A 27,951-nucleotide genomic window follows, 5' to 3' on the forward strand; every position below is an offset into this window, starting at 1 on the left:
ATAGTCTTTATTTATTTATTTTTACTCTAGAGGTAACTTCATCTCGGGTTTATAATCTGTCCTCCTCTATCAGTATAAATTCTATCCAGCACTGTGGGACTTGCGTATTTACTCAGAAGACACTATTTAAATACCAAGTGATGAGCATTATAGCACCCTTAGCACAGACTTTTCCAGCCTGAGGAGCAAGTTCCTGACCTTGTAAATCAAGAGGCTTGGCTTTTATCACTCAAAAGGAATGGAAGAGGCATCTGACGTACTGTCAGAGTTTCAAGGGTGCTTGGGAATCACATTAGCATTTTTGAGGACATGAGACTGCCTCAGACTCCTTATAAATACAGCTTGACTCAGCCACTCTATGACTGACACCCTTGGGACATGAAGTGGATACTGTTCTTTGGGGACCTTATTGGGTCCAGCATCTGTGGCCAAGAAAAGTTTTTTGGGTAAGTTCCTTTTGGACTTATTATTACTTGGTTAGTTCAGAGATATGGGAACCAAATGGATTTGGAAATGAGTGGCTGATTATACCTCAAATGGTATGGTGTTGGGAAGGAAGACCTGGACTCCAGTCCCAGCTTTGCCCTTGTGTCATCCTGGGTCAATTACTTCTCTCTCAGGCTCAGCTTCATCTGTGATATCAGGACTAGGTGGTCTCCACAGTCCCTCCCCAGCTCCCTAATTCCTGCCAATTCTTTTCCTTCCTAGTTCTTATTTGTAAGGTCAGTTTCAGGCATTCCTACTTTCTTACTCCTATATTATGAATTACTAAGAATTACCAGAAATTGTTTCAATTTCTGCCATGCTTAAGGGAAAGCCTGGGTCATAGGCTTTTTGACTTCACCTCTCTATTAATGGTTAAGGTTTGGTGGAGCTTTCTCGTCAGCATTTGGCATATGGAGATTTGATAGGTCTTGCCTAGCCTTAACTATGAAAAGTGACATGCAAGGATACACCTGTACATTCTGTGTGTGTGTGCATGTGTGTGCACACACATGCACACGTGCTCCACACAGAATGCCTTGAGGTTTGCAAAGGAGAGGACATTTGGGAGGTAGGAGAGATGAAAGGATGGCATGGTACCCTACTAGAAGATTGGGGGGGATGGAGTCAAGATGGCAGTGTGGGAAGACACGGAGTACATTTCTCCCCACAACTAGGGCACCTGCCAGACACCGGTGGGGGACCTTGACGCCCAAGAAGATGGAAGGAACCCCCAAGCGAATGGCTGGGGGTCGGTCCGAAGCTCCTGCAGTGGGAGCTCCGAGTCTGAACCACTGGACTAACAGAGAACCTCAGTTCCCAGGGAATATTCATTGGAGTGAGGTCTCCCAGAGGTCCTCATGTCAGCACCAAGACCCAGCTCTACCCAACAGCCTACAAATTCCAGTGTTGGAAGCCTCAGGCCAAACAGCCAGTAAGACAGGAACACAATCCCACTCAACAACAACAACAACAACAACAACAACAAAAGAGACAGCAAAAGAATAAGTCACAGATGAAGGAGCAAGGTAAAATCCTACAAGACCAAATAAATGAAGAGGAAATTGGCACTCTACCTGAAAAAGAATTCAGAGTAATGATAGTAAAGATGATCCAGAATCTCGGAAATAGAATGGAGGCACGGATTGAGAAAATATAAGAAATGTTTAACAAAGACCTAGAAGAACTAAGAACAAACAAACAGAGATGAACAACACAATAACTGAAATGAAAAATACACTAGAAGGAATCAATAACAGAATAACTGAGGCAGAAGAACAAATAAGTGAGCTGGAAGACATAATGGTGGAAATAACTGCTGAGGAGCAGAATAAAGAAAAAAGAATGAAAAGAATTGAAGACAATCTCAGAGACCTCTGGGACAACACTAAACGCACCAACATTCAAATTATAGGGGTCCCAGAAGAAGAAGAAAAAACGGTCTGAGAAAATACTTGAAGAGATTATAGTGAAAAATTTCCCTAACATGGGAAGGGAAATAGTCACCCAAGTCCAGGAAACAAAGAGAGTCCCATACAGGATAAACCCTAGGAGAAACACACCAAGACACATGTTAATCAAACTAACAAAAATTAAATTCAAAGAAAAAATATTAAAAGCAGCAAGGGAAAAATGAAAAATAACATACAAAGGAATCCCCATAAGGTTATCAGCTGATTTTTCAGCAGAAACTCTGCAGGCCAGAATGGATTGACAAGATATACTTAAAGTGACGAAAGAGAAAAACCTACAACCAAGATTACTCTACCCAGCAAGGATCTCATTCAGATTTGATGGAGAAATCAAAAGCTTTTCAGACAAGCAAAACCTAAGAGAATTCAGCACGACCAAACCAGCTTTACAACAAATGCTAAAGCAACTTCTCTAGGCGGGAAACACAAGAGAAGAAAAAGACCCACAAAAACAATCCCAAAACAATTAAGAAAACGGTAATAGGAACATACATATCGATAATAACCTTGAATGTAAATGGACTAAATGCCACAACCAAAAGACACAGACTGGCTGAATGGATACAAAAACAAGACCCATATATATGCTGTCTACAAGAGAACCACTTCAGACCTAGGGATACATACAGACTGAAAGTGAAGGGATGGAAAAAGATATTCCATACAAATGGAAATCAAAAGAAAGCTGGAGTAGCAATACTTGTATCAGATAAAATAGACCTTAAAATAAAGACCTTACAAGAGGTAAGGAAGGACACTATAAAATGATCAAGGGATCAGTCCAAGAAGATGTAACAATTATAAATGTTTATGCACCCAATGTAGGAGTACCTCAATACATAAGGCAAATGCTAACAACCATGAAAGGGGAAATTGACAGTAACACAATAATAGTAGGGGACTTTAACACCCCACTTACACCAATGGACAGATCATCCAAACAGAAAATAAATAAGGAAACACAAGCTTTAAATGACATAATAGACCAGATAGATTTAATTGATATTTATAGAACATTCCACCTGAAAGTGGCAGAATACACTTTCTTCTCAAGTGCACATGGAACATTCTCCAGGATAGATCACATCTTGGGTCACAAATCAAGCCTCGGAAAATTTAAGAAAATTGAAATCGTGTCAAGCATCTTTTCTGACAACAATGCTATGAGATTGGAAATCAATTACAGGAAGAAAACTGAAAAAAACACAGAAACATGGAGGCTAAACAGTGCACTACTAAATAACCAAGAGATCACTGAAGAAATCAAAGAAGAAATAAAAAAATACATAGAAACAAATGACAATGAAAACACGATGACCCAAAACCTATGGGATGCAGCAAAAGCAGTTCTAAGAGGGAAGTTTATAGCAATTCAATCTCACCTCAGGAAACAAGAAAAATCTCAAATAAACAATCCAACCCTACACCTAAAGCAAGTAGAGAAAGAAGAACAAAGAAAACCCAAAGTCAGTAGAAGGAAGGAAATAAAGATCAGAGCAGAAATAAATGAAAAAGAAATGAAGAAAACAATAACAAAGATCAATAAAACTAAAAGCTGGTTCTTTGAGAAGATAAACAAAATTGATAAACCCTTAGCCAGACTCATCAGGAAAAAAAGGGAGAGGACGCAAATCAATAAAATTAGAAATGAAAAAGGAGAAATCACAGCTGACACAACAGAAATACAAAGGATTATAAGAGACTACTACAAACAACTATATGCCATGTATTTTTATATGCCAATAAAATGGACAACCATGAAGAAATGGACAAATTCTTGGAAAGGTACAATTTTCCAAGACTGAACCAGGAAGAATTAGAAAATATAAACAGACCTATCACAAGTAATGAAATTGAAACTGTAATTAAAAATCTTCCAACAAGCAAAAGTCCAGGACCAGATGGCTTCACAGGGGAATTCTACCAAACATTTAGAGAAGAGCTAACACTGATCCTTCTCAAACTCTTCCAAAAAATTGCAGAGGGAGGAGCACTCCCAAATTCATTCTATGAAGCCACCATCACCCTGATACCAAAGCCAGAAAAAGATATCACAAAAAAAGAAAATTATAGATCAATATCACTGATGAACATAGATGCAAAAATTCTCAACAAAATACTAGCAAACAGAATCCAACAACATATTAAAAGGATCATACACCATGATCAAGTGGGATTTATCCCAGGGATGCAAGGATTCTTCCGTATATGCAAATCAATCAGTGTGATACACTATATTAACAAATTAAGGAATAAAAACCATATGATCATCTCAATAGATGCAGAAAAAGCTTTTGACAAAATTCAACACCCATTTATGATAAAAACTCTCCAGAAAATGGGCATAGAGGGAACCTACCTCAACATGATAAAGGCCATATATGACAAACCCACAGCAAACATCATACTCAGTGGTGAAAAACTGAAAGCATTTCCACTAAGATCAGGAACAAGACAAGGATGTCTCTCGCCACTATTATTAAACATAGTTTTGGAGGTCCTAGCCATGGCAATTGGAGAAGAAAAAGAAATAAAAGGAATACAAATTGGAAAAGAAGAAGTAAAACTGTCACTGTTTGCAGATGACATGATACTATACATAGAGAATCCTAAAGATGCCACCAGAAAACTACTAGTACTAATCAGTGAATTTGGTAAGCTTGCAGGATACAAAATTAATACACAGAAATCTCTGGCATTCCTATACACTTACAACAAAAAATCAGGAAGAGAAATCGAGGAAACAATCCCATTTACCATCACAACAAAAAGAATAAAATACCTAGGAATAAACCTACATAAGGAGGAGAAAGACTTGTACTCAGAAAACTATAAAACACTGATGAAAGAAATCAAAGATGACATAAACAGATGGAGAAATATACCATGTTCTTGGATTGGAAGAATCAATATTGTGAAAATGATTTTACTACCCAAAGCAATCTACAGATTCAATGCAATCCCTATCAAGCTACCAATGGCATTCTTCACAGAATTAGAAGAAAAAATTTTACAACTCGTGGAAACACAAAAGACCCCAAATAGCCAAAGCAATCTTGAGAAAGAAAAACGGAGCTGGAGGAATCAGGTTCCCTGACTTCAAACTATACTACAAAGCTACAGTAATCGAGACAGTATGTGTTTTACTGGCACAAAAACAGAAATATAGATCAATGGTACAGGATAGAAAGCCCAGAGATAGACCCACGCACATATGGTCACCTAATTTACAACAAAGGAGGCGAGAACATGCAATGGAGAAAAGACAGCCTCTTCAATAAATGGTGCTGGGAAAACTGGACAGCTACATGTAAAAGAATGAAATCAGAACACTCCCTAACACCATACACAAAAATAAACTCCAAATGGATTAAAGACCTAAATGTAAGACCAGACACTATAAAACTCTTAGAGGAAAACATAGGAAAAACACTCTTTGACATAAACCACGGCAAGATCTTTTTTGACCCTCCTCCTAGAGTAATGAAAATAAAAACAAAAATAAACAAATGGGACCTAATGAAACTTAAAAGCTTTTTCACAACAAAGGAAACCATAAACAAGACGAAAAGACATCTCTCAGAATGGGAGAAAATATCTGCACGTGAAACAATGGACAAAGGATTAATCTCCAAAATATACAAACAGCTCATGGTGCTCAATATCAGAAAAAAAATAATCCAGTAAAAAAATGGGCGGAAGAACTAAGTAGACATTTCACCAAAGAAGACATACAGATGGCCAAGAGGCGCATGAAAAGATGCTCAACATCACTAATTATTAGAGAAATACAAATCAAAACTACAATGAGGTATCACCTCCCACCAGTCAAAATGGCCATTATCAAAAAATCTAGAAACAATTAATGCTGGAAAGGGTGTGGTGAAAAAGGAACCCTCCTGCACTGTTGGTGGGAATGTAAATTGATACAACCACTATGGAGAACAGTATGGAGGTTCCTTAAAAAACTAAAAATTGAACTACCATATGATCCAGCAATCCCACTACTGGGCATCTACCCTGAGAAAACCATAATTCAAAAAGAGACATGTACCACAATGTTCATTGAAGCACTATTTACAATAGCCAGGACATGGAAGCAACCTAAATGTCCATCAGCAGATGAATGGATAAAGAAGATGTGACACATACATACAATGGAATATTACTCAGCCATAAACAGAAATGAAATTGAGTTATTTGTAGTGAGGTGGATGGACCTGGAGTCTGTCATACAGAGTGAAGTAAGTCAGAAAGGGAAAAACAAATACCGTATGCTAACACATATATATATGGAATCTAAAAAAAAGAAAAATGGTACTGATGAACCTAGTGGTAGGGCAGGAATAAAGATGCAGACGTTGAGAACAGACTTGAGGTCATGGAGGTGAAGGGGAGGCTGGGACACTGTGAGAGAATAGCATTGACATGTATACACGACCAAATGTAAAATAGACAGCTAGTGGGAAGCAGCCGCATAGCACAGGGAGATCAGCTCGGTGCTTTGCGACGACCTAGAGGGCTGGGATAGGGAGGGTGGGAGGGAGATGCAAGAGGGAGGGGATATGGAGATATATGTATGCATATGGCTGATTCACTCTGTTGTACAACAGAAACTAACACAGTATTGTGGAGCAATTATACTCCAATAAAAATCTATTAAAAAAAAAAAAAAAGGTTAAGAATCCTGGCCAAGGCCACTTGGCTGGTAAGCAGGGGAGTTGGAGCAAAACCCATATGCTTTTGTTATAACACAAGTTAATCTCCAGATAGAATCCTGTATCTCACTGATCTGTCTATATCTGTTAGTTTACTCTCCATTATACTATCTGGCTAAAGGGACTTTGGGATTGTTTATTGAGGTAATTACTTATATGTGATTGAGTAATTTTTATGGCGATGACTTCCGTTCACACCTGGTCTCTACTGCCAAATGGCTCAGAGGGTTTAGGCATAGCAGGTGGTCAGGGAAGGAGATTTTTCCACAGGCAGCTCAGCAGTAAGTGTGTAATAACTACCCTTGCTGCCATGTGGGCTGATGCATAGAGCTCTCAGGCTCTCGCTGCTCCTATTCACGTGGCTGAAAAATCTTTCTCAGGATTCAGACTTCTCTTATAATGGCAGCGGACACCTGGGTTGAGGCTTCTTGGCTGAGCTCTGGAGTGCTCACCATAGGCGCTTGCACAGAAAGGGCTGTGTGCCTGAGCAAATTCCAGATGGTTATAACCAATAGTGTCATCCTTACCCCCAAATCTGTTCTTGCCTCATAGTAGGGAACCCAGCAAAGGTGGAGGAATTCTTCCTGAGGTCCACAGACACGGCCTAGGCAGCCAGCTTGGTGAACATTTAGAGCAAGGGGAAGCTGGCCTCTGAGCATTCAAGTGGTTGGGAAGCCAGGATGCAGGTTGGCTTGGAGGGGGAACAGTGCTGATGCAGATGAAGATGATGGTTTCTCCCCCCACCACACCCCCCAGTCTCTGTTCATTTCATCTAACTCACCTATCTTCCCAGTCTCTCTCACTCTGCTGGTGTCTTCTGTCCTGGGCTTCACTCATCTTAAGGATAGGATGGTGACCAGGATGCCTAAAGGTGCACAGCAAGCATAGAACAGGAAGTAGTTGCAGAACTTGTAACATCAGCAGTAACTGGTTGGCATTTAAGAGTTCTGTGAAATCATCTCTTGTGGTGGCTTCTAAGCCTGGCTGGGGATGCAGGTGAGAAAGGCACAAAGAACAGGCCACTTGGCTGCCCACATGGTAAAAGGGGGAGGGAGAGAAGCTCAGCACCAAGGTGACTATTGACTGTCCAGAACATGGGACACATGTGAGGGTGACTGAGAGTGGATCACTAGCCATTGCGTGGTAGCAGCTGGCCAGCCCTGGGTATTGGAGAGTACCAGAGTTAAGAAGAGCTGTAGGAGCACCTACCTGTGTGGAGTAGTAGGGGGGAACATGGCAACCTGCAAACCTCAACATGTCCCCCTTCCCAGGCCAATCTTCCATCTTCAGAAAGAGCTTAAGGTCTGTGAAAAGATTTCCAGATGGTGGAGATAGGTTGTGTTCCGCCACCCACGCTCTCAGGAAGGCATTTTCCAAATAGAGACAAGGACAGTGAGGGCAAGAGAAAGGCTGCCCTTCACCTGGCACCCACTTATGTTCTCTCTGTTTCTAGATATTGATGGGCTTATGTTCATGAGAATAATATAAGATTCTCCCCATGCCCTGCCAGCTTTTAGCACCATCTGAAGACTGTCGCTAATGTTGTCTTCTCTGGTTGGGGAAAACCTCGTGGGTGATGGGAATTGGTCCTAAAGCCTGGGTGGCAGATTGACTAGGCAGGTAAAGAAAAGGGCTGGACATCCAGGCAGAGGGAACAGCATGTGCAAAGGCATAGAAGGGCAAAGTATGTGGTGAATTCGGAATTTCAGTGAGGCTGGAGCCAAGAATGTGTAGGAGGGAGAGGTGGAGGAGAGACAGATGGGGAAAGACTCCATTCTGCACCAGCCTTTCCGCCCTGTCTCTCTGCATGCTGCAGATGTGTCTTTATCCTTTGGAGCTGGGCTAATTAGGACATGATGAAATGCACTGTGGTTTTAATCATCATCCGGGCCAGTTAGATTCACTGTGTTCCCTTATCATGAACAGTGCCCAGGAGTATGAAAGTTCTGTTGTGAAGTTATCACTTTGGGAGAATTAAAACACATGCTGTGGATGAATGTGTAACATGATTTTCATACTCTTAAGAGCTCCTTATTCTTATGTTTCTCTTTTTTTTCCTCTTCCTGTTCCTTCTCTCTCCTCTTTCTCTTTGTGATTGCTCAAGTCAGTGCTGTATTTTACCGATGCCTCATTTTGCTAACAGAGATGCCAATGCACAGGCACTTTCCAGAACACCCGTTTTTAAGATGCCCCTTTTTCTGGGGTATTGAGGGTGAGTTGTGACAGAGCATGAGTTCTGCAGATGGGTCCTGGTACTCAGCCAGGAGGAAGGATTTCTCTTCTGTTTTCAACCTGTTTCTTTTGCAAGGCTGCTTGCCTGTGTCAGGGAAATGGTGGTTTGATTCCCCATCTTTGCAGGGCTGCAGTCCAACATCTAGCAAGGCTGTTGGGTTCAGGCTGAGACCCGCCAGCCAGTGGCTTCTCCACCATGGCCTCAGCAGCTCCCATGGGATGCAGTTGGCTGCCCACCTCCCAGAACCCTGTGGAGACCGGATGAGCTGGGAGAAAGTGAGGCTTCATCAATGGCGTTTCCTCCAGACCTGCCACCTGCAACAGAAGCAACTCTGCAGTGGACCTTGCCTCCTTGATGCTAGCCTAGACCCCACAGAGATCCCCCAGAAGCTCCCAGAACAAAGTTAAACTCTGAGAGTCCATCCGGATTGAGCCAGTTTTCTGATGAGGAGATGCTGATCTGCCACATGTGGCTGCACGTTTAGCTCCCTGTGACAGAACCATTTTCTCTGTCAACAGGTCCTTCAGCCCACAGCCCTCTCCAGCAGCTTTTCCCGCATTCATTTGTGTCAAAGGGATGACGCATGTGACAGCGTTGAGTGTGGATTCATTCCGGCCGTCACCTAGCAACGGCCTAATGGCTCCCCTGGCTTTCTGAGCCGGCCCAGAGCACAAAGGCAGCTTTTCAGGCTTGGCCTTCTCCCACCCACACACAGGACTTCAGGGGCCTCTACCCCTGCTGCTGCTGCGGGAGCTAAATGGTGTATAGGAAACAAGTGCGGGACAAACAACAAAGGGGGACTCGGGACTGGCCGGCTCCCTTCTGGTCCCTATCAGGGCCCCATAGGGAGGATGAATCCCGAGTTCAGCCCCAGCACCATGCATTTGTATAGGGTTCTGGAGCTGGAAGGGCCTGGGACAGCACCCAGCCTCTCCCCTCTTTGCTAAGAGGAAAAATAACTAACCCTCCAAGGATGGAAGGTCTATTCTCTTTTCTAGCTCTTTCCAGCATGGACATTCAGCCAGAGTTTCAGTCCTAGACCCTGACAGTGAAGAAGTGCTTCTTTATGTCTTGAGTTAGCTTTGCGTGTAACTCAGGAACATTCCTTTCTGCAAAATATATATGTTTTTCATTATAAAGTAATATGACCACATTACAGAAAACAGATACGAGGGGAAAAAAGTAAGTCATCCATAATCCCATGACCCGAACATAAGCACTGTCAGCATTTGCTATATTTCCGTTGTCTGTTTTTCTTCCAATGCATCTGCTTTTTCCATACTTGCAATCATGGCATACATACAATTTTGTGTCCTGCTCTTTCACTTAATATTTCCCTTAAAGTTATACCATAAGCACTTTTTCATATTTGCCACGTAGTCTTATTTTTAATGGCTATACATTATAACCAAAGACTAGACCATTTCCTCTCATTCGTCCCAGTTATGTCTGGGATAGTAGGCCTGGGGTTTATTTGCCAGCTGAAAGCTCACCATTATCTTTTGCTTTTTTTTTCCTTTCTCCAGGGACCAAGTTTTCAGGATTAATGTCAGAAATGGAGATGAGATCAGCAAACTAAGTCAGCTAGTGAATTCAGACAACTTTAAGGTACCTAGTTCTCCTTCTCTTGGGTATCAATTAACTTTAGTGGGAGAAGACTCTTGCAGCACTGGCATTGTTATTCCTGAAGAGTTTCTGTGTATAATCCTGTATTAGTCAACATGCCTTTATACAATTGAGAGGGTTGGTGGGGGAGAAGTGCTGTAGATCACAGCAGTGCTGTCCAGGGAGATGAGAGGCCTCAGCAGTGGGCTCCATCTTTCTATCTGCATTGACTTATTACTTCTTGGGCTTTGCCAGGTATTGCCTGCTGGGCAGACCTGACCAGATAAAATTATGAAATGGCAGAGTTTGCCCTTGTGCAGAATCCAACCCCTCAGGGATCACCAAGGCTTTTGGCGGTTGTTCTAGAAGAATGAGCTCGTTGTGCCTTTTACCTGAACTATCCTTTAACCTGGTTTTACTTCTTTTCTCTTCAGCTCAACTTCTGGAAATCTCCCTCTACCTTTGGTCATCCTGTGGATGTCCTGTTCCCTTCTGTCAGTCTGCAGCCAGTCAAATCCTTCCTGAAGTCCCAGGGCTTAGAGTACTTGGTGACTGTTGAAGACCTGCAGGTGGATAGGCCAAGGTCCCTCACTGGTCTTGCGTAGGACCAAGCAGCCAGAGTGGACTTGAGACATTTTCAAGTTCTGGTCTTATTCTTCTCCATTTAAAAGGTGAAGACATTGAGGTATATGGAAGTAAAGTGCAGTGACTTGTTAGAGGAACATGTTGTACTAGAAAGGGCATACATGGGTTAGGAAACCAGCCAGATCTGGATCCAAATCCTGATTTTGCTAACTGCTAGCTGTGTGACTTTGGACAAGCTGTTAACCTCTTGAGACTCTGTTTCTTCTTCAGTAAAACGGTAATAGTTATACCTACTTCATACGATTTATTGAGACGATTAAGTGGCTAAATGTACATAAAATGTCTAACAGTGCCGGGTATGTCATAGATGCCCCACAAGTATTAAGTCCCTCTCCCTTTTCTTATTTGAAGTCAGGAGGGAAGAACAGAGTGTTTGGTGGGTAGAAGGTGGGGCACCGGTGGGGAGGTGCTGAAGATCAGTCATAAAAAGCATCCTCTGGGAATTCCCCGGCGGTCCAGTGGTTAGGACCCCACACTTCCACTGCAGGGGACATGGGTTCGATCCCTGGTCGGGGAACTAAGATCCCGTGTGCTGTGCGGTGCGGCCAAAAAAAAGCATCCTTTGAGAAAGGGAGAATGTCACCAGCAGCCCCCAGCAGAGGGAACATCACTGCCTAAGCCAGACAACAGCTTCATGAGCTGTATTTGAACAGCAGGGCAGTGTCTGGCTCATGTTCTCTCCTTCACTGAGGTGGGTTGTGGACTAATTGGTGATTTGGCCCAGGAGTTTCCTGATGGTGTGAGCAGCTGTGAGCTTATTAATCATCCTCACATGTCACAGACATCTGCCAGGAACCTTCAAAGTATGAGTGGTTGTAAGAATTTCTTTGTTTCTGAATGGTTTCCCAAGCTGGGTATTTCAGAGGCACTGGATACCAGATGCAGACTGATGTCTAGAGAATTTGTGGTATAGAATAACCAAATAGCACATATGTTGCTTCCAGGAAGTAAGTAGGTTTTGAATGAGGTGTTGTATATTGGGCTCCAAGAAGTAAGATTATATAGATATGTGGAAGAAATCAGACCCCCTTTTACACCTTGACATTTGTGCTTCTTGATATGTGTGCCAAGGGTGCTGCCATCTTGGCCAGCACATGTCCCAAGATATGGTGGAACCAGCATGAAGCTCCATGCCCAAAGGATCACTTTGTAATGTTGCCATGTCTGTTTTAGGCCCTTTTAGATAATGAAGATGAGGAAATGCAATACAATGAAGGTCAAGAACGGAGCAGTAATAACTTCAACTATAGAGCCTATCATTCCCTGGAAGCTGTAAGTATTTCAGAGCAGGTTAAGATTAAGGTCATTGGCCTTTTGGGTTTTGTAACCCCTTTCCTTACTTCCAGGAGGTATTAGTCCCTAACACAATACCCCTACAATGAGGGGTTAAAATGTGTACACTTCAATTCTTTTCTTTTTTTTTTTTTTTAATTTTAGAATTTTATTTATCTTTTTATACAGCAGGTTCTTATTAGTTATCCATTTTTCAATTCTTTTCTAATTCTTTGTTTATCTCCCACCAACACCTAAGAGCATAGTGAAACCGAAACTGAACATTTTCTCCCATGTGCATTGTTCTTTTCTTAAGCAACCCCTCAAAGAAAACCATGAAATAATTGCAATCATTTCCAGTCCTTGTAATTCAACCTTCTTATACCCCACCAGAATCCCTGTATTTTATTCACTCAGATTAAAGTGTTTCTTATCCCAGGCAAATAGACAAGTGATTATTTCCAAGGTTAACCAAATATTTCCACTCATTTATCATGACTACTTATAACGTATATTTATTCCATAATGCGTTTTGGTGCTGTGTTTAGTTAGAAATCACTTATATAGATTACTGACTTTCAAGGTAAGCCAACCCTTCAAATGAGAAATTTAGAGCAGAATAATTTTATATGATATTGGAATTTGAGGAACCAAGAAGGTCTGGAATGGAACTGAATCACATAGCATACGGTTTTCTTAGGTCCCTCAATGTCTTCTTCCTTAGTCTGGAAACTCTCTACTAACTCAGGAACACACCCCAAATCTAAATTGGTATTCTCCTTCCTATAGCTGAATATATGTTGTTCTTTATATCCAAAGATAGAGTTCTTGGCATGCTTTTCATGAGGCATATACTTTGAATTATTTTTCTTCTAGATGAGGTTTTTTTCAAAGCTTGACCAAATATTTCTCCTCCTTTCCCAGGATTGTCAGTAGCTTTGTTTAATGTGTACACTTCCAGCCGCACTGCCCCTTGATCCCTCTTGTGACCAATGACATACAGCTGCAAAACACCTGGATAAAGTTAGGAGTTCAGTCCAGGGCCATGGACGAAAGCAGAGCTAAGGGCCCACACAGGGATCAAACCCATGACGTTAGCCTCATTAACATGGGGCACTCCCTAGCTGAGCTAACCAGTGGCAAATGTCACCCCAGATTCTGGAAACTCCATCCCCTCACCTGCCTGCTGCAGGAGCCTCTCTTTCCCATCCACTCACTTTTGTTCTCTGGCTTTAGGTATCATTGTCATCTGGCTTACAGCCATCTATCGTTCCCTGCAAGGCCTTTTGCTGTGGGTTGGTGTACCATCTCCCTTCTGACTTGTTCATATTCAGTTCTTTTTAAAAACAGCTTTTAAGAGCTCATATTCCACAATCACTTGGGCCTTCTTAGGTCTCTAAAGGGAATTTCATGTTTGTCTCTGCCAGGGTTTCTAGTTTCAGATCCTTTGTGTGTATTGTTGTGGTTGCTGTTATTGTTGTTAGTTTTGTGGGTAAGTTTTCCCCTGATGTTGGCAGTGTGAATTTGCACCCCTCATCTGGACACAGCTTGGTGTTTTAACTTTTCCTGGGTGACTCTCTTTCCTCTCATGACGCAGGGCAGGCATCTGACGTTCTAGGGTCAGTGGGTAGAGTTTCCAGGCCCTTTGCATGGCCATAATTACCAATTCCCAGCTCTCAAGTTCCAGCTCCTTGCCCCAGGCAGGGTCCATTGCCCTCTGCTCCTATTCCTGGTTGCTGTAAACTCTCGGTGCCTAAGGTAGATATCTGGTCCTGGGGCTTCATCTTCTGCCCTTTACTGTGTTAGCTTGTTCCCTCTTCATTTCTGGCACCCACAATTTTTCCTTTTTTTGGCTTTTAAATTTGGCTGTGACTCATTTTCATTGTATTTTATCTGGATTGCCTATATATTTGGGAGGTAGTTTCTTGCTTCTGCTCAATCTGCCGTAATGGTTGCAAGTCTGATAAATCCTTTAAGCTTGATTTTGTTCTATATTGATTGCACATTTTCGTTCTTGGTAAAGCTCCTTCTTTCAATTTTAAGGTCTAAACAGAAATTTGTTTATTTCCTTATTTCAGCCCTCAAAAGGTTTGAACAACTAAGATGGATGAACTCCATTTAAATCAAACTTTTTTTTTTTTACTGAAAGCAAGTGGAAGCATTTGTAGCCATGATTTATACAGCTCTTCACGTGCCCTCTCAAAGCCTTTGAAGAATCATTTCCAAAGTGGGGTGCTTGTATGGCAGGGTGTAAGCAAGATGGCCCACTGGGATGGAGAAATAAACTATTGCAACTTCTATTTATATTTCTACATATATTTGTATTTATTATTATTTTTAAAATAAATTTATTTTTTTATTTTTGGCTGCATTGGGACTTTGTTGCTGTGCGTGGGCTTTCTCTAGTTGCGGTGAGAGGGGGTTACACTTTGTTGCGGTGCGTGGGCTTCTCATTGCGGTGGCTTCTCTTGCTGTGGAGCACGGGCTCTAGGCGCGTGGGCTTCAGTAGTTGCAGCACGTGGGCTCAGCAGTTGTAGCTTGCGGGCTCTAGAGCGCAGGCTCAGTAGTTGTGGCACATGGGCTTAGTTGCTCCGCAGCATGTGGGATCTTCCCGGACCAGGGCTCGAACCTGTGTCCCCTGCATTGGCAGGCGGATTCTTAACCACTGCGCCACCATGGAAGTCCTGTATTTATTGTTAATGCAACAATTTTTTTTAACATCTTTATTGGAGTATAGTTGCTTTACAATTGTGTATTAGTTTCTGCTTTATAACAAAGTGAATCAGTTATACATATACATATATCCCCATATCTCCTCCCTCTTGCGTCTCCCTCCCACCCTCCCTATCCCACCCCTCTAGGTGGTCACAAAGCACCGAGCTGATCTCCCTGTGCTATGCGGCTGCTTCCCACTAGCTGTCTATTTTACATTTGGTGGTGTATATATGTCGTCCATGCCACTCTCTCACTTTGTCCCAGCTTACCCTTCCCCCTCCCCGTGTCCTCAAGTCCATTCTCTAGTAGGTCTGCATCTTTATTCCTGTCTTGCCCCTAGGTTCTTCATGACCTTTTTTTTTTTTTTTTTAGATTCCATTTATATGTGTTAGCGTATGGTATTTGTTTGTCTCTTTCAGACTTACTTCGCTCTGTATGACAGACTTTAGGTCCATCCACCTCACTACAAATAACTCGATTTCATTTCTTTTTATGGCTGACTAATATTCCATTGTATATATGTGCCACATCTTCTTTATCCATTCATCTGTTGATGGACACTTAGGTTGCTTCCATGTCCTGGCTATTGTAAATAGAGCTGCAGTGAACATTGTGGTACATGACTCTTTTTGAATTATGGTTTTCTCAGGATATATGCCCAGCAGTGGGATTGCTGGGTCGTATGGTAGTTCTATTTTTAGTTTTTTAAGGAACCTCCATACTGTTCTCCATAGTGGCTGTATCAATTTACATTCCCATCAACAGTGCAAGAGGATCCCCTTTTCTCCACACCCTCTCCAGCATTTATTGTTTCTAGATTTTTTGACGATGGCCATTCTGACCGGTGTGAGGTGATACCTCATTGTAGTTTTGATTTGCATTTCTCTAATGATTAATGATGTTGAGCATTCTTTCATGTGTTTGTTGGCAATCTGTATATCTTCTTTGGAGAAATGTCTGTTTAGGTCTTCTGCCCATTTTGGGATTGGGTTGTTTGTTTTTTTGATATTGAGCAATGCAACAATTTTTGTTTCTATTTTTTGTTTTATAATGTACATAATATACTTGTGTGTTATTATATATATTCAGGGTGCATGCTGAATTTTTTTTTTAACTGATGGAAAAAATGATAAAAAAGTTTGGAGAGCAGTGCTTTTAAGAACCTTGGCTAAATGGGACCCTTGCTGATTATTGAGCCTAGTATAGTGCAAAGGGCCACACTGTTGGAGCAGTACCTGCACAAGTCTCTCTACTCTAGTTTAATGGACTATAATTTTGTGGACAAATAAAATGTGTTTTTCTCTAGAAAACTGTAGAAATGGATTCTTAAGCAGTTGCTTAAGAATAAGCATTCCATGCCGATAATATTGACAACCCCCAGGTTAGGGGACTGTAAAAAATCATTAAGATCAACAAGATAACGTTCACATATACCCACCCAGAGCTGAACAAATTTTTAAAATGCCCCTGTGTTTACTTTTTCACTGTTCAGATTTACCATGAGATAGACAGCATTGCCAGAGATTTTCCTGACTTGGCGAGCAGGGTGAAGATTGGGCATTTATTTGAAAACCGGTCAATGTATGTACTGAAGGTGAGGCCCCATGCACTTTGAAGGGCTCAACTGGACTCACGCTCCTGGTTCCTTGTGTCCAGGATTCAGCCCTCACACCTCTGAAAGAGGCAGCTTTTTAGGACCTCCTTGACTTTAGGGAGGAGGGTGAGGTGAGGAGACATCTACCCGGGTTCGAATTTGGTCTGACAGAGGGTCCCCTGCTTCTGCCTAATGTGGGAGGAGTTAGTAGGGGCACATCCCATTCCAAGTTTTGGCTGAAAGGCAGAATCAGGAAGAGGTGGGAGGCGGTTAGTGTTCCAGAAAGCTCTCAGATTGGCCACAGTCTTTTCCCTCCATTCCCATCTTCTGTAAATATGAAGACAAATTGGGATGGGCCTAAAAATTCTATTTTGCTTTTTAGGGGTCCTTATTGGAAAAGCAATCTAGGAAGCTGATTTTAGGGTTGATGTAGTTTTAAGCCCAGTCTATGATCCTTGGCTGCATAAAGCCTAATTTCCAGATATTTCTAACAGATTTCAGGTCTATATTGGCAAAAGAAGTAGAGAATTTATGGCAGTGACATAAATTACATAAATAATCCAGCCAAATGAATAAAAAGGAATTTGGAGATACAAACCATGGAACAAGTGATGGTGCCTAGAATTTGTCAAACGCTTGAATCCATACGGGCCCTGAGGAGCCCAGGTTTATAGCAATGGTGAAATTACCAGTGGGAGAAGACCTGCCATTGAGCTTGTTGCCGTAAAATAATCTATATAAATTTAGATTATTTGCCAACTGATAGAGACCCTTACTTCATTAGCACCAAGCTCTGACCCAAGGGGGCCCCACACTAAAAAGCAGCAGCCAGAATTCATTTCATACTGTTTACAAAGAGCTATAGTGAACCCTCCATTCCTCATTTTAAAACTGATTTCGTTTATTGCCTCAAGTAGAACAGGCTGGTTCATGCACTTTTGTGTCTCTCTCTGTTGGGCTGCCATTTGAGGTCTTTCAAGAGGCGTAATAGTATCTCTAATCACACGGGCATTATAATTCACAATAGCAATTGTTTCCCCTTCCTATTTGCTTCCAACCTTGGAGTGGCTCAAGCTGCCTGGAGCTGCAGTGCTGCAACTGGGCCCTGCCAGCCAGCAAATTAAGCTCCCTAGTCACGAAGAAGCCCGATAAAGGGATGGTGCCCTCAGACATTTGGTCTCTGAATGATCTTAAATGGATTAAATGAATAGGGGCGAGCTGGGAAGAGGAGAGGAGAGGTGAGCGGAGACGCAGGCGGGCAGGAGGGTCATTTTCTGGCCTCTTTTTCCTTCCACAGTTCAGCACTGGAGAAGGCAGGCAGCAGCTGACCATTTGGCTGAATTCAGGTATCCATTCCCGGGAGTGGATCTCACAGGCCACGGTGATCTGGACTGTAAAGAAAGACATGTTGCCTTGTATTAGCCCAGAATTCTGGTGGGCCCAGGTTGCCCTGCAGCGTCCCACACAGCTAGACCCTGGAGATGAGATAGGAAGGCACTATGCACAGACATGATAGGCTGGGGGGTGCCTTTTCTGATTGGATAAGCAAAAGATCAGAGCCCCATAGTCAGGCCACTGTGGCTAAATGACAAAGTGCATTCATAGCAGCAAGCAAGCTAATGAGCTGCAGAGGTGGCCCTAAAACACTGACCCATAGTCAGTCCCTCAGGAAGGGAGAAGGGCCTTCTCAGTAGCAAAGCTCAGGTAAGCTTTACCTTTAGTCCCTTTCAGGCCCCCCAGACCCTCAGGGACATCATGCTATCTCCATGTCCCTCTGGAAAGTCTACTTTAAGCCAGCACCAGTGGAGGAGGGGTGGTGCAAGTGGAGGATCCATCTTCCCTACCCCTAGCACGGGGAGGGGGGCTGCTCAGATTCCTAATAACTATTATGATGGGCAGCTCTCCCCTCCCCTGTTCCCGCCCCCTGGAAGGAATGAATAAACAAGGCAGCCCAGGACTCAGTGAGGTTGATGTCATCAGGCAACCATGTTTCCCCAGGTTTTGAAGTGCTCTGTGGGCTTTGCAGAGCACTGCACCTATGAGGGTGGCAGGGAGGCTGCAGAGGGTGGATGCTGTTCTAGGAGTTGGGCATCTGGGGAAGATACACGGACTTAGACCTAGCAACCCAGCCTGCAGGGCACAGCTGACAAGCTCGTTGTCTCTGCTTAGACTGTATCTGACTATGGGAAGGATCCAGCCATCACCTCCATCTTGGAGAAAATGGACATTTTCTTGTTGACTGTGGCCAATCCTGATGGATATGTATACACACAAACTCAAGTGAGTAATACTGACAGAATAGGCTGGGTTTGGAGTTAAGACTTTTTTGTTGAATTCCTTGCTTTGCAACTAAATAGTTGTATGACCTTAGAGAAAACTTCCACAAAATGTGCACATTAGGAGCTTCCTTGGGGTCTCATTTTCCAGTCATTCTCTGAGCTGAGAGTCACTAGGGAATATTTTTTTCTTAGAGCGGATAGTCTAATGAACTCCCTATTATGGATCTTGAACAATTATCAACACTTTACCAATCTTCTTTTCATTTCTTTCCCTCCCACACATTTTTCCTGGTGTATTTTAAAGCAAATCCCAGACATAAGGTTACTTCATTCAAAACTTCTTTAGTATTCATCTCTAGCTGATGATAATTAAAACAACAAACAATATACCACTATCAACTGTAAAAAATTAATGGAAGTTCTTTAATATCATCTGATATCCCTAATTATCTTTAAACTGTCTTTTGAGACAGTTTGTTGAAATCAGAATCCAAATAAGGTCTGTACCTGCATTTGGTTGTTACGGCTCTGCAGGCTTTTTTATTCTACAGTGGTACCCACCCCCACCCCCCCACATATCTTTTAAAATGTCATTCATTGTTGGAGAAACCAAGTAAATTGTCCTGTAGAATGTGTCACATTCTGAATTTGCCTGATGGCTTCTTTGTTCTATGCCATTTAATTTATTCCCTCATCTCCTGTATTTCCTATTCACTTGTGGTCAGATCTAGATGCTTGATTGGAGTCAGGTTAATTTTTTAGGCAAGGATAAAATAGTTGCCGTGCACTTCCTATCACATCAGTGATCACTGAGGCCCATAATGTCCATTTGTCCCACTTTTACCGAAGCCCGAAGTTATTCAGTGGACTCAGATGGTGTCAGCCTGGGTCCCATTAGGGCATTTTGGCGAGGTCCTTTTCTCCGGGCCAGAAGGGCTAAGCCTCCTCTCTCTGGGGCATGAGAGGAGACTCCTCAGTTAGTGAGGGCTGAAGCCCCGATGATCCTCCAGATCTCTGGAGTTGCCTCCAGAGCTGCAGGCAGCTTGTCCCATCTACGGTGCCATCTCCGTCATAGGCCCCCAAAGAAAACCTTCACCTCTCCTGTGCCCTGACCCATCTCTGAAGGTTGTTCCTTCCTTGGTGAATTTTCCCGAACCGATTATGGAGGAAGACACGGCCTCTAAATCCTGGAAGCTCCTGCGTTGGTACCGATCCAAATAGAAATTGGAATGTTAGTTTTGCAGGTAGGTGGGGGAGACAGTTTTTAAATCCTGCTACCCCTGGGTAGCCTGGTCCACAGGCCTCTGAGCTGGCAGTGAGGGAGCTGGTTTCCAGGCTAGCTCCATTGCTGGTTCATTGAGAAACTTGGATAAGTCCCTTATTCTCTCTATGTATCATTTTACTATTATTATTATTATTTGTAATTTTGAAAGGGAATGGCTGAACAATTCCTGTCCTCCTGAGAGAATGCTAATATTTTAAAAACTATTCTATCTTAGATATATAAATTCATGGGCCTGCTTTGTAGCCTGGCCATCCCGGCTTCTGGGCAATACCGGATGGGTGGAAGGGCTGTTGGTGGCAACTCAGAAGAGAGCAATTAGCACCGTTACCCCAACAGGCAAGATCACATTGTGAGGATTAAACTACAGCAGTTTACCCTTAGGTGTGTAAATAAGAACCTCAGCCCTTTGATGTCATGTAAAGAGAATGAGAATTAGGAGTCCTGGGTTCTGAGTTCCAGTTATTTAAAAATCATCCCCACAATAGTGCCAACTATGTGCCAGGTACCTTCCCATGTATTATTTATTCTTCTGACCTAGAGAGTGAGTTTTCTTATCTGAAATGAAACAATTGAAGCTCAGAGACCATCTCAAGAGCATATGGTTGATAAGAATTAGGATCTAAACTCACTTTTGAATTTCAAAGCCTGAGAGTTCTCTTTCACTATTCAGCTGTACTGATGTTTTGTTTTTAATGTAATGTTTTAATGTAATATTTTAATGTAATGGTTTTAATTCTCTTACTTGCATAGAAATACCACAAAAACCATTGGGGGAAAAATAATGTGACTGTGGGAAAGGAGCTGATACAAATGTGGGAATTGAGGGCATCGAAGTTAAGTCACAACAGGGATGGTTTCACACATACACCAGATACCTTAGAGGCCTATATTGTGAGGTAATACAGAAGGCAATAATTCTAAATACCTGTCAAATAATCAAGAGATTTTAGCCACAACAATAGATTATTTTTGGCAGCACTTGGCCATTAAGATCTGAACCCAGAGAATGAGTTGACACCAGAATAAATGGAGTCATTTTCATTATTAATTGGTATTCATATTAATTATCTAGAATACTTATTAATTGACAACTCACTGTCAAGTATGATATTAATTATTTATGACAACTGTTGGTGATACAATACAAGGTCAGCTCTCTCCATTTAGAGGAGTCCTACCAGTTTTCCTGCTCAGGTGTGGCAGATCCAGCACCCCACTGCCACACCCTCCCCGCAATTTACACACACTATGGACCAGATTCTCAGGGAGAAGCTAGCAATGGCCTGCCCATACCTTCTCCCCCTCCTCTGGGTAGAGTATCCTGCATTTCTGTTTCCTTAGCCTATGGGTTAATGTTTCTGCTTGGGCCACCCCCCACAGGAGAGGGAGCCAGTGACAACCCTTGCTCCGAAGTATACCATGGAGCCCACGCCAGTTCAGAAGTGGAGGTGAAACTGGTGGTAGATTTCATTCAAGAACGTGGGAATTTCAAATGCTTCATCGACCTGCACAGCTACTCACAGCTGCTGACGTATCCATGTGGGTACATGGTCAAAAAGGCCCCGGATGCTGATGAGCTGGTAAGCGGGGCTGCATCCAGCCCTGGGCATGCTTTTCCCCTGGGTGCTGCAAAGTCCAGGAGCAGGGCTTATTTCAAGAAGCCCCAGTGTTCTCTCTCTGTTCTTTGCAGTGTGCCATCAGGCCTACTGGGAATAGGAAGAAGATGATGCCTCTTATTTCTGTGTTTGCTCTGAGTTCCAAGAACCACACCCAACCCTGTCTTTCCTTCTCACTTGTTTTTCTGACCAAAATGTATTGCAGACCCACTGCTTGCCAAGAACTGTGGGTAGCATTGTGGTGGGCAAGGGGGAGGTGCTCCTCACTTGATGTAAGGTAGAGTTTAAGTAGGATGTAGGCCACAGCCTAGGGGTGCTCTGTGTCACATGCAATGACTCACCCAGGATGTGAGCAGGCACTTAGGGTGAACTGACTGGAGTAGGGCTGGCACCCGCAGAGTGACTGCAGGCCTCTCTCTCCACGCTGGTCTGCTTGAGTGTGCCCCTCTGCCCGGGGCCACAGCTAGCTCACACGCCTCTCAGCAGATGCAGCCCCACCCAGGGCTGGCCAGGTGTGGACTAGATTCTGCTCTCAAGGAGGTGCTCTGTGTAGGGCACATCCATATATGGCGTCCCTGTCTCCACCTCCACTCTGGGAACACCCAACTCTTAGAAGGTTTTCTCTTGAACATACTTGCCCTTCCCTCATGTTCATGAACATGACATTCCCTTCCCTCAGGATAGGTGAAGATGGTGGTGCCTTTATTAGATTTTTAATGTGCTGGTGAGCAGCCTTCCAGATCTGTGAAGAGCTTGAATACAGCTCCTCCAATTTGAGTTTATAATATACATGCTTCAGAATGCTTATCTGGTCTTCTTCCACCTCTCTCCTTACCCCCTGCCCCAAACTGGAAGTAAAGAACTGAGGATAAGAGAAGGAGTTGGAGGAACCATACCATTTCCCTCACTTCATAGTCAGGCCTTTGCTCTGGTTGGATGGGAAAGAAGGAGACCAGGAGGGAACATTGGGGGTGGGGTCGGGAATTTTTCAAACCACTGCAGTACAGAACAGCTGAGGAATGTCTGACTTCGGGATCCATTCTTTCTCACTCTGATGATTTCCCCACTCCTAGGATGAGGTGGCAAGGTGTGTAGCCAAAGCTCTGGCTTCCCTGTCAGGCACTGAGTACCAAGTGTGTCCTACCTGCACCACTGTCTGTAAGTACTCACTGAGTTTATTGGTTATAAGGAAATGCTTTGAGAGGACACTTGAAATGGAGCGGGAGAAGAGCTGCAAGTCAGCCTTCCTACGTTGTAGTCTTTTTTTTTGTTGTTAATGATAGGCTGAATTTATGTCAAGTCTGTGTGATGGTAGCTGTTGCGTGCGGCCATCTTCATCAAACTGAGGTGGTGGTACGGCGGGTAGAGGGGACCCCCTCACCTTCCTGTCCAAAATGAACACGTGTTGAGCATAACAGGCTTAGGTTAGGGGTTCCCCCCGACAATCATTAGCATTGAGCTGAAAAAACAAAAACAAAAACAAAAACTCTACCAAGACTTCAGACCTGAAGATGGTCTTGAGGCCCATCACCTACAACTCAGCTCCAATTTGAGGAAATACCCTTGTTTTGGTTTCTCACTGACGTGTTTCATCTGAGCATTTCACTCTATTCCTGCTGAGATCCTTCCAGCTCCCTTATTCTGTGAGTCTGATCTTTAAAGTTTTAGATCAAATTGAAGGATATGATTATTCTGCAAGGCCCTAGCTATAAATGGGAACCAGAAACAAAAAACGTGGGGAGCAAAGCTCCTTTTAAGCAAGTGCGCTTCTTTTCCCCTCCTGTGCCTCTTCTGTAAATAGTTTTCCAATAGTTGGTCCACCTCAAAGCCCCTGCAAACTTGTTGATAATTCTTTCCTTTTCCATACTGTAACTTGCTCTCCTGTCCTACCTACTTAGCCCTCAACTAGCTGTTCCCCTCAGTCTTCCTCTTCTGCGAAGATTCTCCAACCCACCTCTTGGGTCCTCCTCTGTACTCTGATCTCAGCACTCTTGTCTGTGTTTCACATGCCCCCAAGCTGCATAAAGCACTCAGCATGATGCTGGTGGTTGTGTTGCTAATTGCAGCAACAATCCAGTAATTACTCATGGTTTATTATTACTAGTGTTGTTGAATGGGAGCTCCTCAGAGAACAAACACATCAGGAGAGGTTCTCCACCCTCTAATTAGTCAGAACTGAGTCCTACACCAGAGAGAGCTAAAGGAACTTGGCAGGAGCCTTCTGAGGAGGTCCTCTCAAAAGATCTTTGCGGGTCACCAGGGTCCTGGCTTTTGGGTCAGATGCCAGTTTAAAGAACGGCCTTTTCCTCCCATGTCAAAAACATTCTTCTCCCCAGCATAAGCTGTGCCAAAATTAAGAGATACTCATCAGATTCCTCCAGCAGAAGAGGAGAAAGGGTCTCCTGAGCATTGTCCAGGATACATAATATTTCCTACCTCTTTCAAGAGCCCATCTTCCGTAATTTTTATAGGCTTTGTCTGCCTTCCTTTCTTCCCCAAAATGAAACCAATTTTTATATAAAAACACTCTAACTCCCTGGGTTATGGTATGTGTTATATAAGTAGTTGACATTTGTCCCTTCAAGTGCTGAACTTTTCCTTAGATTAATCATTTTAGATGAAAATAATTCTAAAATGGGTTTTCACACTTTCCTGCCTTCTTAAACAGAGTATGTAGAAGAGACTTAAGCTCCTTTCTTCATGACTGAGTGGCCTTCTGAATGTCAGTTGTTGTATCTTGAAGGCCTTCTGTGCTGTACTGGACTGTTCAATCCTTTTGCTGAACAGCGCAGCCTGTTTTTCTTCTTTAACTCTTGTGTCTGCTTTTTAGAGTTTTCATGTCTCCTTCCTCAGGCCACCTTCCTCTAGCAACCCTTTCCCCTCCTCTTCACTGATTCTGATCTACTAAGGGCTTGGAAACAAGTTCATTGGGCTCGTTTAGCTCATGGATAGATTGTGAGTATTAAGGATGTTCATGACAGCATTGTTTATAGTCACAAAAGACTGGTAAGCAACTAAATGTTCATCAGTAGAGTGCTGGATAAAAACACATTTGGTGCATTACCGCAATGAAACACTATGCAGCCCTTAAATGAGTGAGGTGGATCTGTATGTGCTAATAGGGAATAATCTTCAAATGTTAATTGAAAAATACAGTGTACAGAACAGTGTTATTAGTATGTTCCCATATGTGTTTTTTCTTTTTTTATAAATTTATTTATTTACTTATTTATTTATGGCTGCATTTGGGTCTTCGTTGCTGTGCATGGGCTTTCTCTAGTTGCGGCGAGAGGGGGCTACTCTTTGTTGCAGTGCGTGGGCTTCTCATTGCGGTGGCTTCTCTTGTTGCGGAGCACGGGCTCTATGCACGCAGGCTTAGTAGTTGTGGCGCAGGGACTTAGTTGCTCCATGGCATGTAGGATCTTCCCAGACCAGGGCTCAAACCCATGTCCCCTGCATTGGCAGGTGGATTCTTAACCACTGTGCCACCAGGGAAGTCCCCCATATGTGCTTTTTTTAAAAAAAAAAGTAGGTAGACTTAGCAGGGACCCAAGTAAAGTGAAGTTCATGAACCTGATCACTTTGCTCAGCAGAGGTCTTCTTGGCCCCTTCCTGAATTTAAAATCTGTTCTGAAATACTTGAGCTTGCCATGTAAATAACTTCTAGAAACTTCTGGTGCCATTGCCTGTTTTTTTATTCAGCATTTTTCTCAGTATAGAGAAAGGCTGTGGGAATTACATAAGACTTTCAGAGAGTATAGGAGAGCCTGTTCCACAACCTCTGGGAGCATGTAATTGCAGCAGAAGCAGCATCTCTAGAAAATCACAAATAGTATCATGAGAAACAACCCTTAGGAACAGTGGAAAAACAAAGGGACCCATATTTTCATTTAACAGACATATATATTATATAATAAATGGACCCCAAGTCGGTTGAAGAAAGCATGGGCTTTGTCATCAGATGGATTGGGTTTAAATTCCAGCCTTGCCATTTTCCATCTATATTTTTTTAGATAAATTATTCATTCTGAACCTGGATTTTCTCATCTGAAAAACAAGGACAGTATTACCTATCTCACTGGCTTCTTAAAGATTAAATGAGATCATAAATGTAAACTTTACGGTATGATGACTGGCTCATGGTAGATGTTCAACAAATGATAGCTGCTATTACATTGTTATTTTATTATTCAGTATCATCTACACTTTGCACTTTTAACCAGTTTCTTCTCTAGTAGAGTTTGACTGGAAGAAGCAGGAAAACAGGCCTCTTGCCTTTCGGCAAAGGGAAGTCCCAAGGGCTGTGCTTCTTTCTGTGTATCAGTTATCTCTTGAGATGTAAAAAACTATCCTAAAATTAGCTTAAAACAATAAACATTAATTTTCTTACACAGTTTCTGTGGGTCAGTAACTCAGGAGCTTCTTATCTGGGTGGCTCTGGCTCAGGGACTCTCAGGATGTTGCACTTAAGGTGTCTTCCAGGGCTACAGTCATCTAGAGGCTTGACGGGGCTGGAGGATCTTCTTCTCAGATGGCTCACTCAGATGCCTGGCAAGTGAGGGCTAATTACTGGCAGTGAGTTCTTCACCACATAGACCTCTTTATAGGGTTGCTTGAGTGTCCTTACAACATGACAGCTGGCTCCCCAGAGCCAGTGATCCAAGAGAGAGCAAGGCAGAAGCCATGATATTTATCACCTAGCTTTGAAGGGCACGCACTTTCATTTCTGCAGTCTCCTGAAAAACAGGTCAAGTTGGCCCTGTCCAGTGTAGGAGGGCACAACACAAGGATGTGAGTACCAGGAGACAAGGATCATCGTGGCTATCTTGGAGGCTGCCTGCCACACTCTCTAAAGATTTGCTTCCAGTGACCTGAAGGAGTCTACACAGTGAGTTGGTGACAAGATGGAAATGAGGATTTAAAATCTCTTGGATTGAGACTAGTGAAGACCCTCATGGTGCAGGACAGTCTGAGACATAGGGATCAGGCCAGTGTTTATGTGCTGTAGGCCTGATGACTTTTAGAAATAACTGTAGATCCCTAAGGAACCACAGGTGGGCAGAGCTCCAGGCCCCTTCCCATCTAATCCTGAAAGGAACTAGGCTTCAAAGGTGTTTTCTCTTTTGACTTAACAGATCCAGCTAGTGGCAGCAGTGTTGACTGGGCATATGATAATGGCATCAAGTATGCATTCACTTTTGAGTTGAGAGATATTGGGCACTATGGCTTCTTCCTGCCAGCCAACCAGATCATCCCCACTACAGAGGAGACCTGGCTGGGGCTGAAGACCATCATGGAGCATGTGTGGGACAACCTTTCCTAGAAGAGAGCCCGCTCTGTCTACATTTATTTATCCACATGTACACACACACACTGAGGCCAGTATTAAAGGGAGCTTATTCCTTCACATGTGAGTCAGAGCCCTCTGGCTTTGTAGAGAACACAGGTCAGCCCCTCTCCAGCCCCCTTCCTTGAAGTTTGTGCATTCTGGTGGTGTGCTTAGAGAAGCACTTCTGCCACCCTGCTGTATTTTGGTCCTGCTGTTTCACTGAGCCCTTTGTATGCCTTTCCTTCCACATAGCTGGGTGGGCAGGCCACACTTGGGATCAACCCTTCCTGGGTGGCCTGTCTCTACCTCATTTTTAGAATAAAAGGATATGTGAAATGGTTCTGTAGCCTCATCCAGTCTAGCCACGCCCATGACCTTGCTCTGGTGGGGGCCCCAAGGGAAGTGCTGTGGGAGATAATGTTTGTCTTTTAGATTGGTCTCGAAGATGACGCATAATTTCCTTCAATACATCTCACCTTTCTTGAACATATTTTTCTTTGAAAACTAAATCCCGAAGGGTCATCAGTATAGGTCATCCCCCTTTTCTGTTTTTGTTTATTTATTCTTAGTCTGAATACAAAGTAGAGGATCACTTCTCATCACTGGGCCAAAAATTCCCAGATACTACAGTTCTGATCACATTCTTCTCTTTATTATTCAGTGTAACTGGGATCCCAGAGAGGGATCTGTGTCTTTATAGGTACT

At 43.0% G+C, this 27,951-nt stretch overlaps 1 protein-coding gene across 1 annotated transcript; it reads left to right on the forward strand.

Moving 5' to 3' along the window:
- The first annotated feature begins 378 nt into the window (after nucleotides 1-378).
- CPA4 (carboxypeptidase A4) lies at nucleotides 379-27,240 on the forward strand. The gene is made up of 11 exons (XM_068549822.1): nucleotides 379-446; nucleotides 10,433-10,514; nucleotides 10,946-11,080; nucleotides 12,330-12,428; nucleotides 16,636-16,737; nucleotides 18,035-18,137; nucleotides 18,905-19,016; nucleotides 20,169-20,260; nucleotides 21,682-21,881; nucleotides 22,991-23,075; nucleotides 27,053-27,240. The coding sequence occupies exons 1-11, from the start codon at nucleotides 379-381 to the stop codon at nucleotides 27,238-27,240; spliced, it is 1,266 nt and encodes a 421-aa protein (XP_068405923.1).
- The last annotated feature ends 711 nt before the right edge of the window (nucleotides 27,241-27,951 follow it).

This window comes from Eschrichtius robustus, chromosome 8 (assembly GCF_028021215.1).
Source record: "Eschrichtius robustus isolate mEscRob2 chromosome 8, mEscRob2.pri, whole genome shotgun sequence".
Classification (NCBI taxonomy): domain Eukaryota; kingdom Metazoa; phylum Chordata; class Mammalia; order Artiodactyla; family Eschrichtiidae; genus Eschrichtius; species Eschrichtius robustus.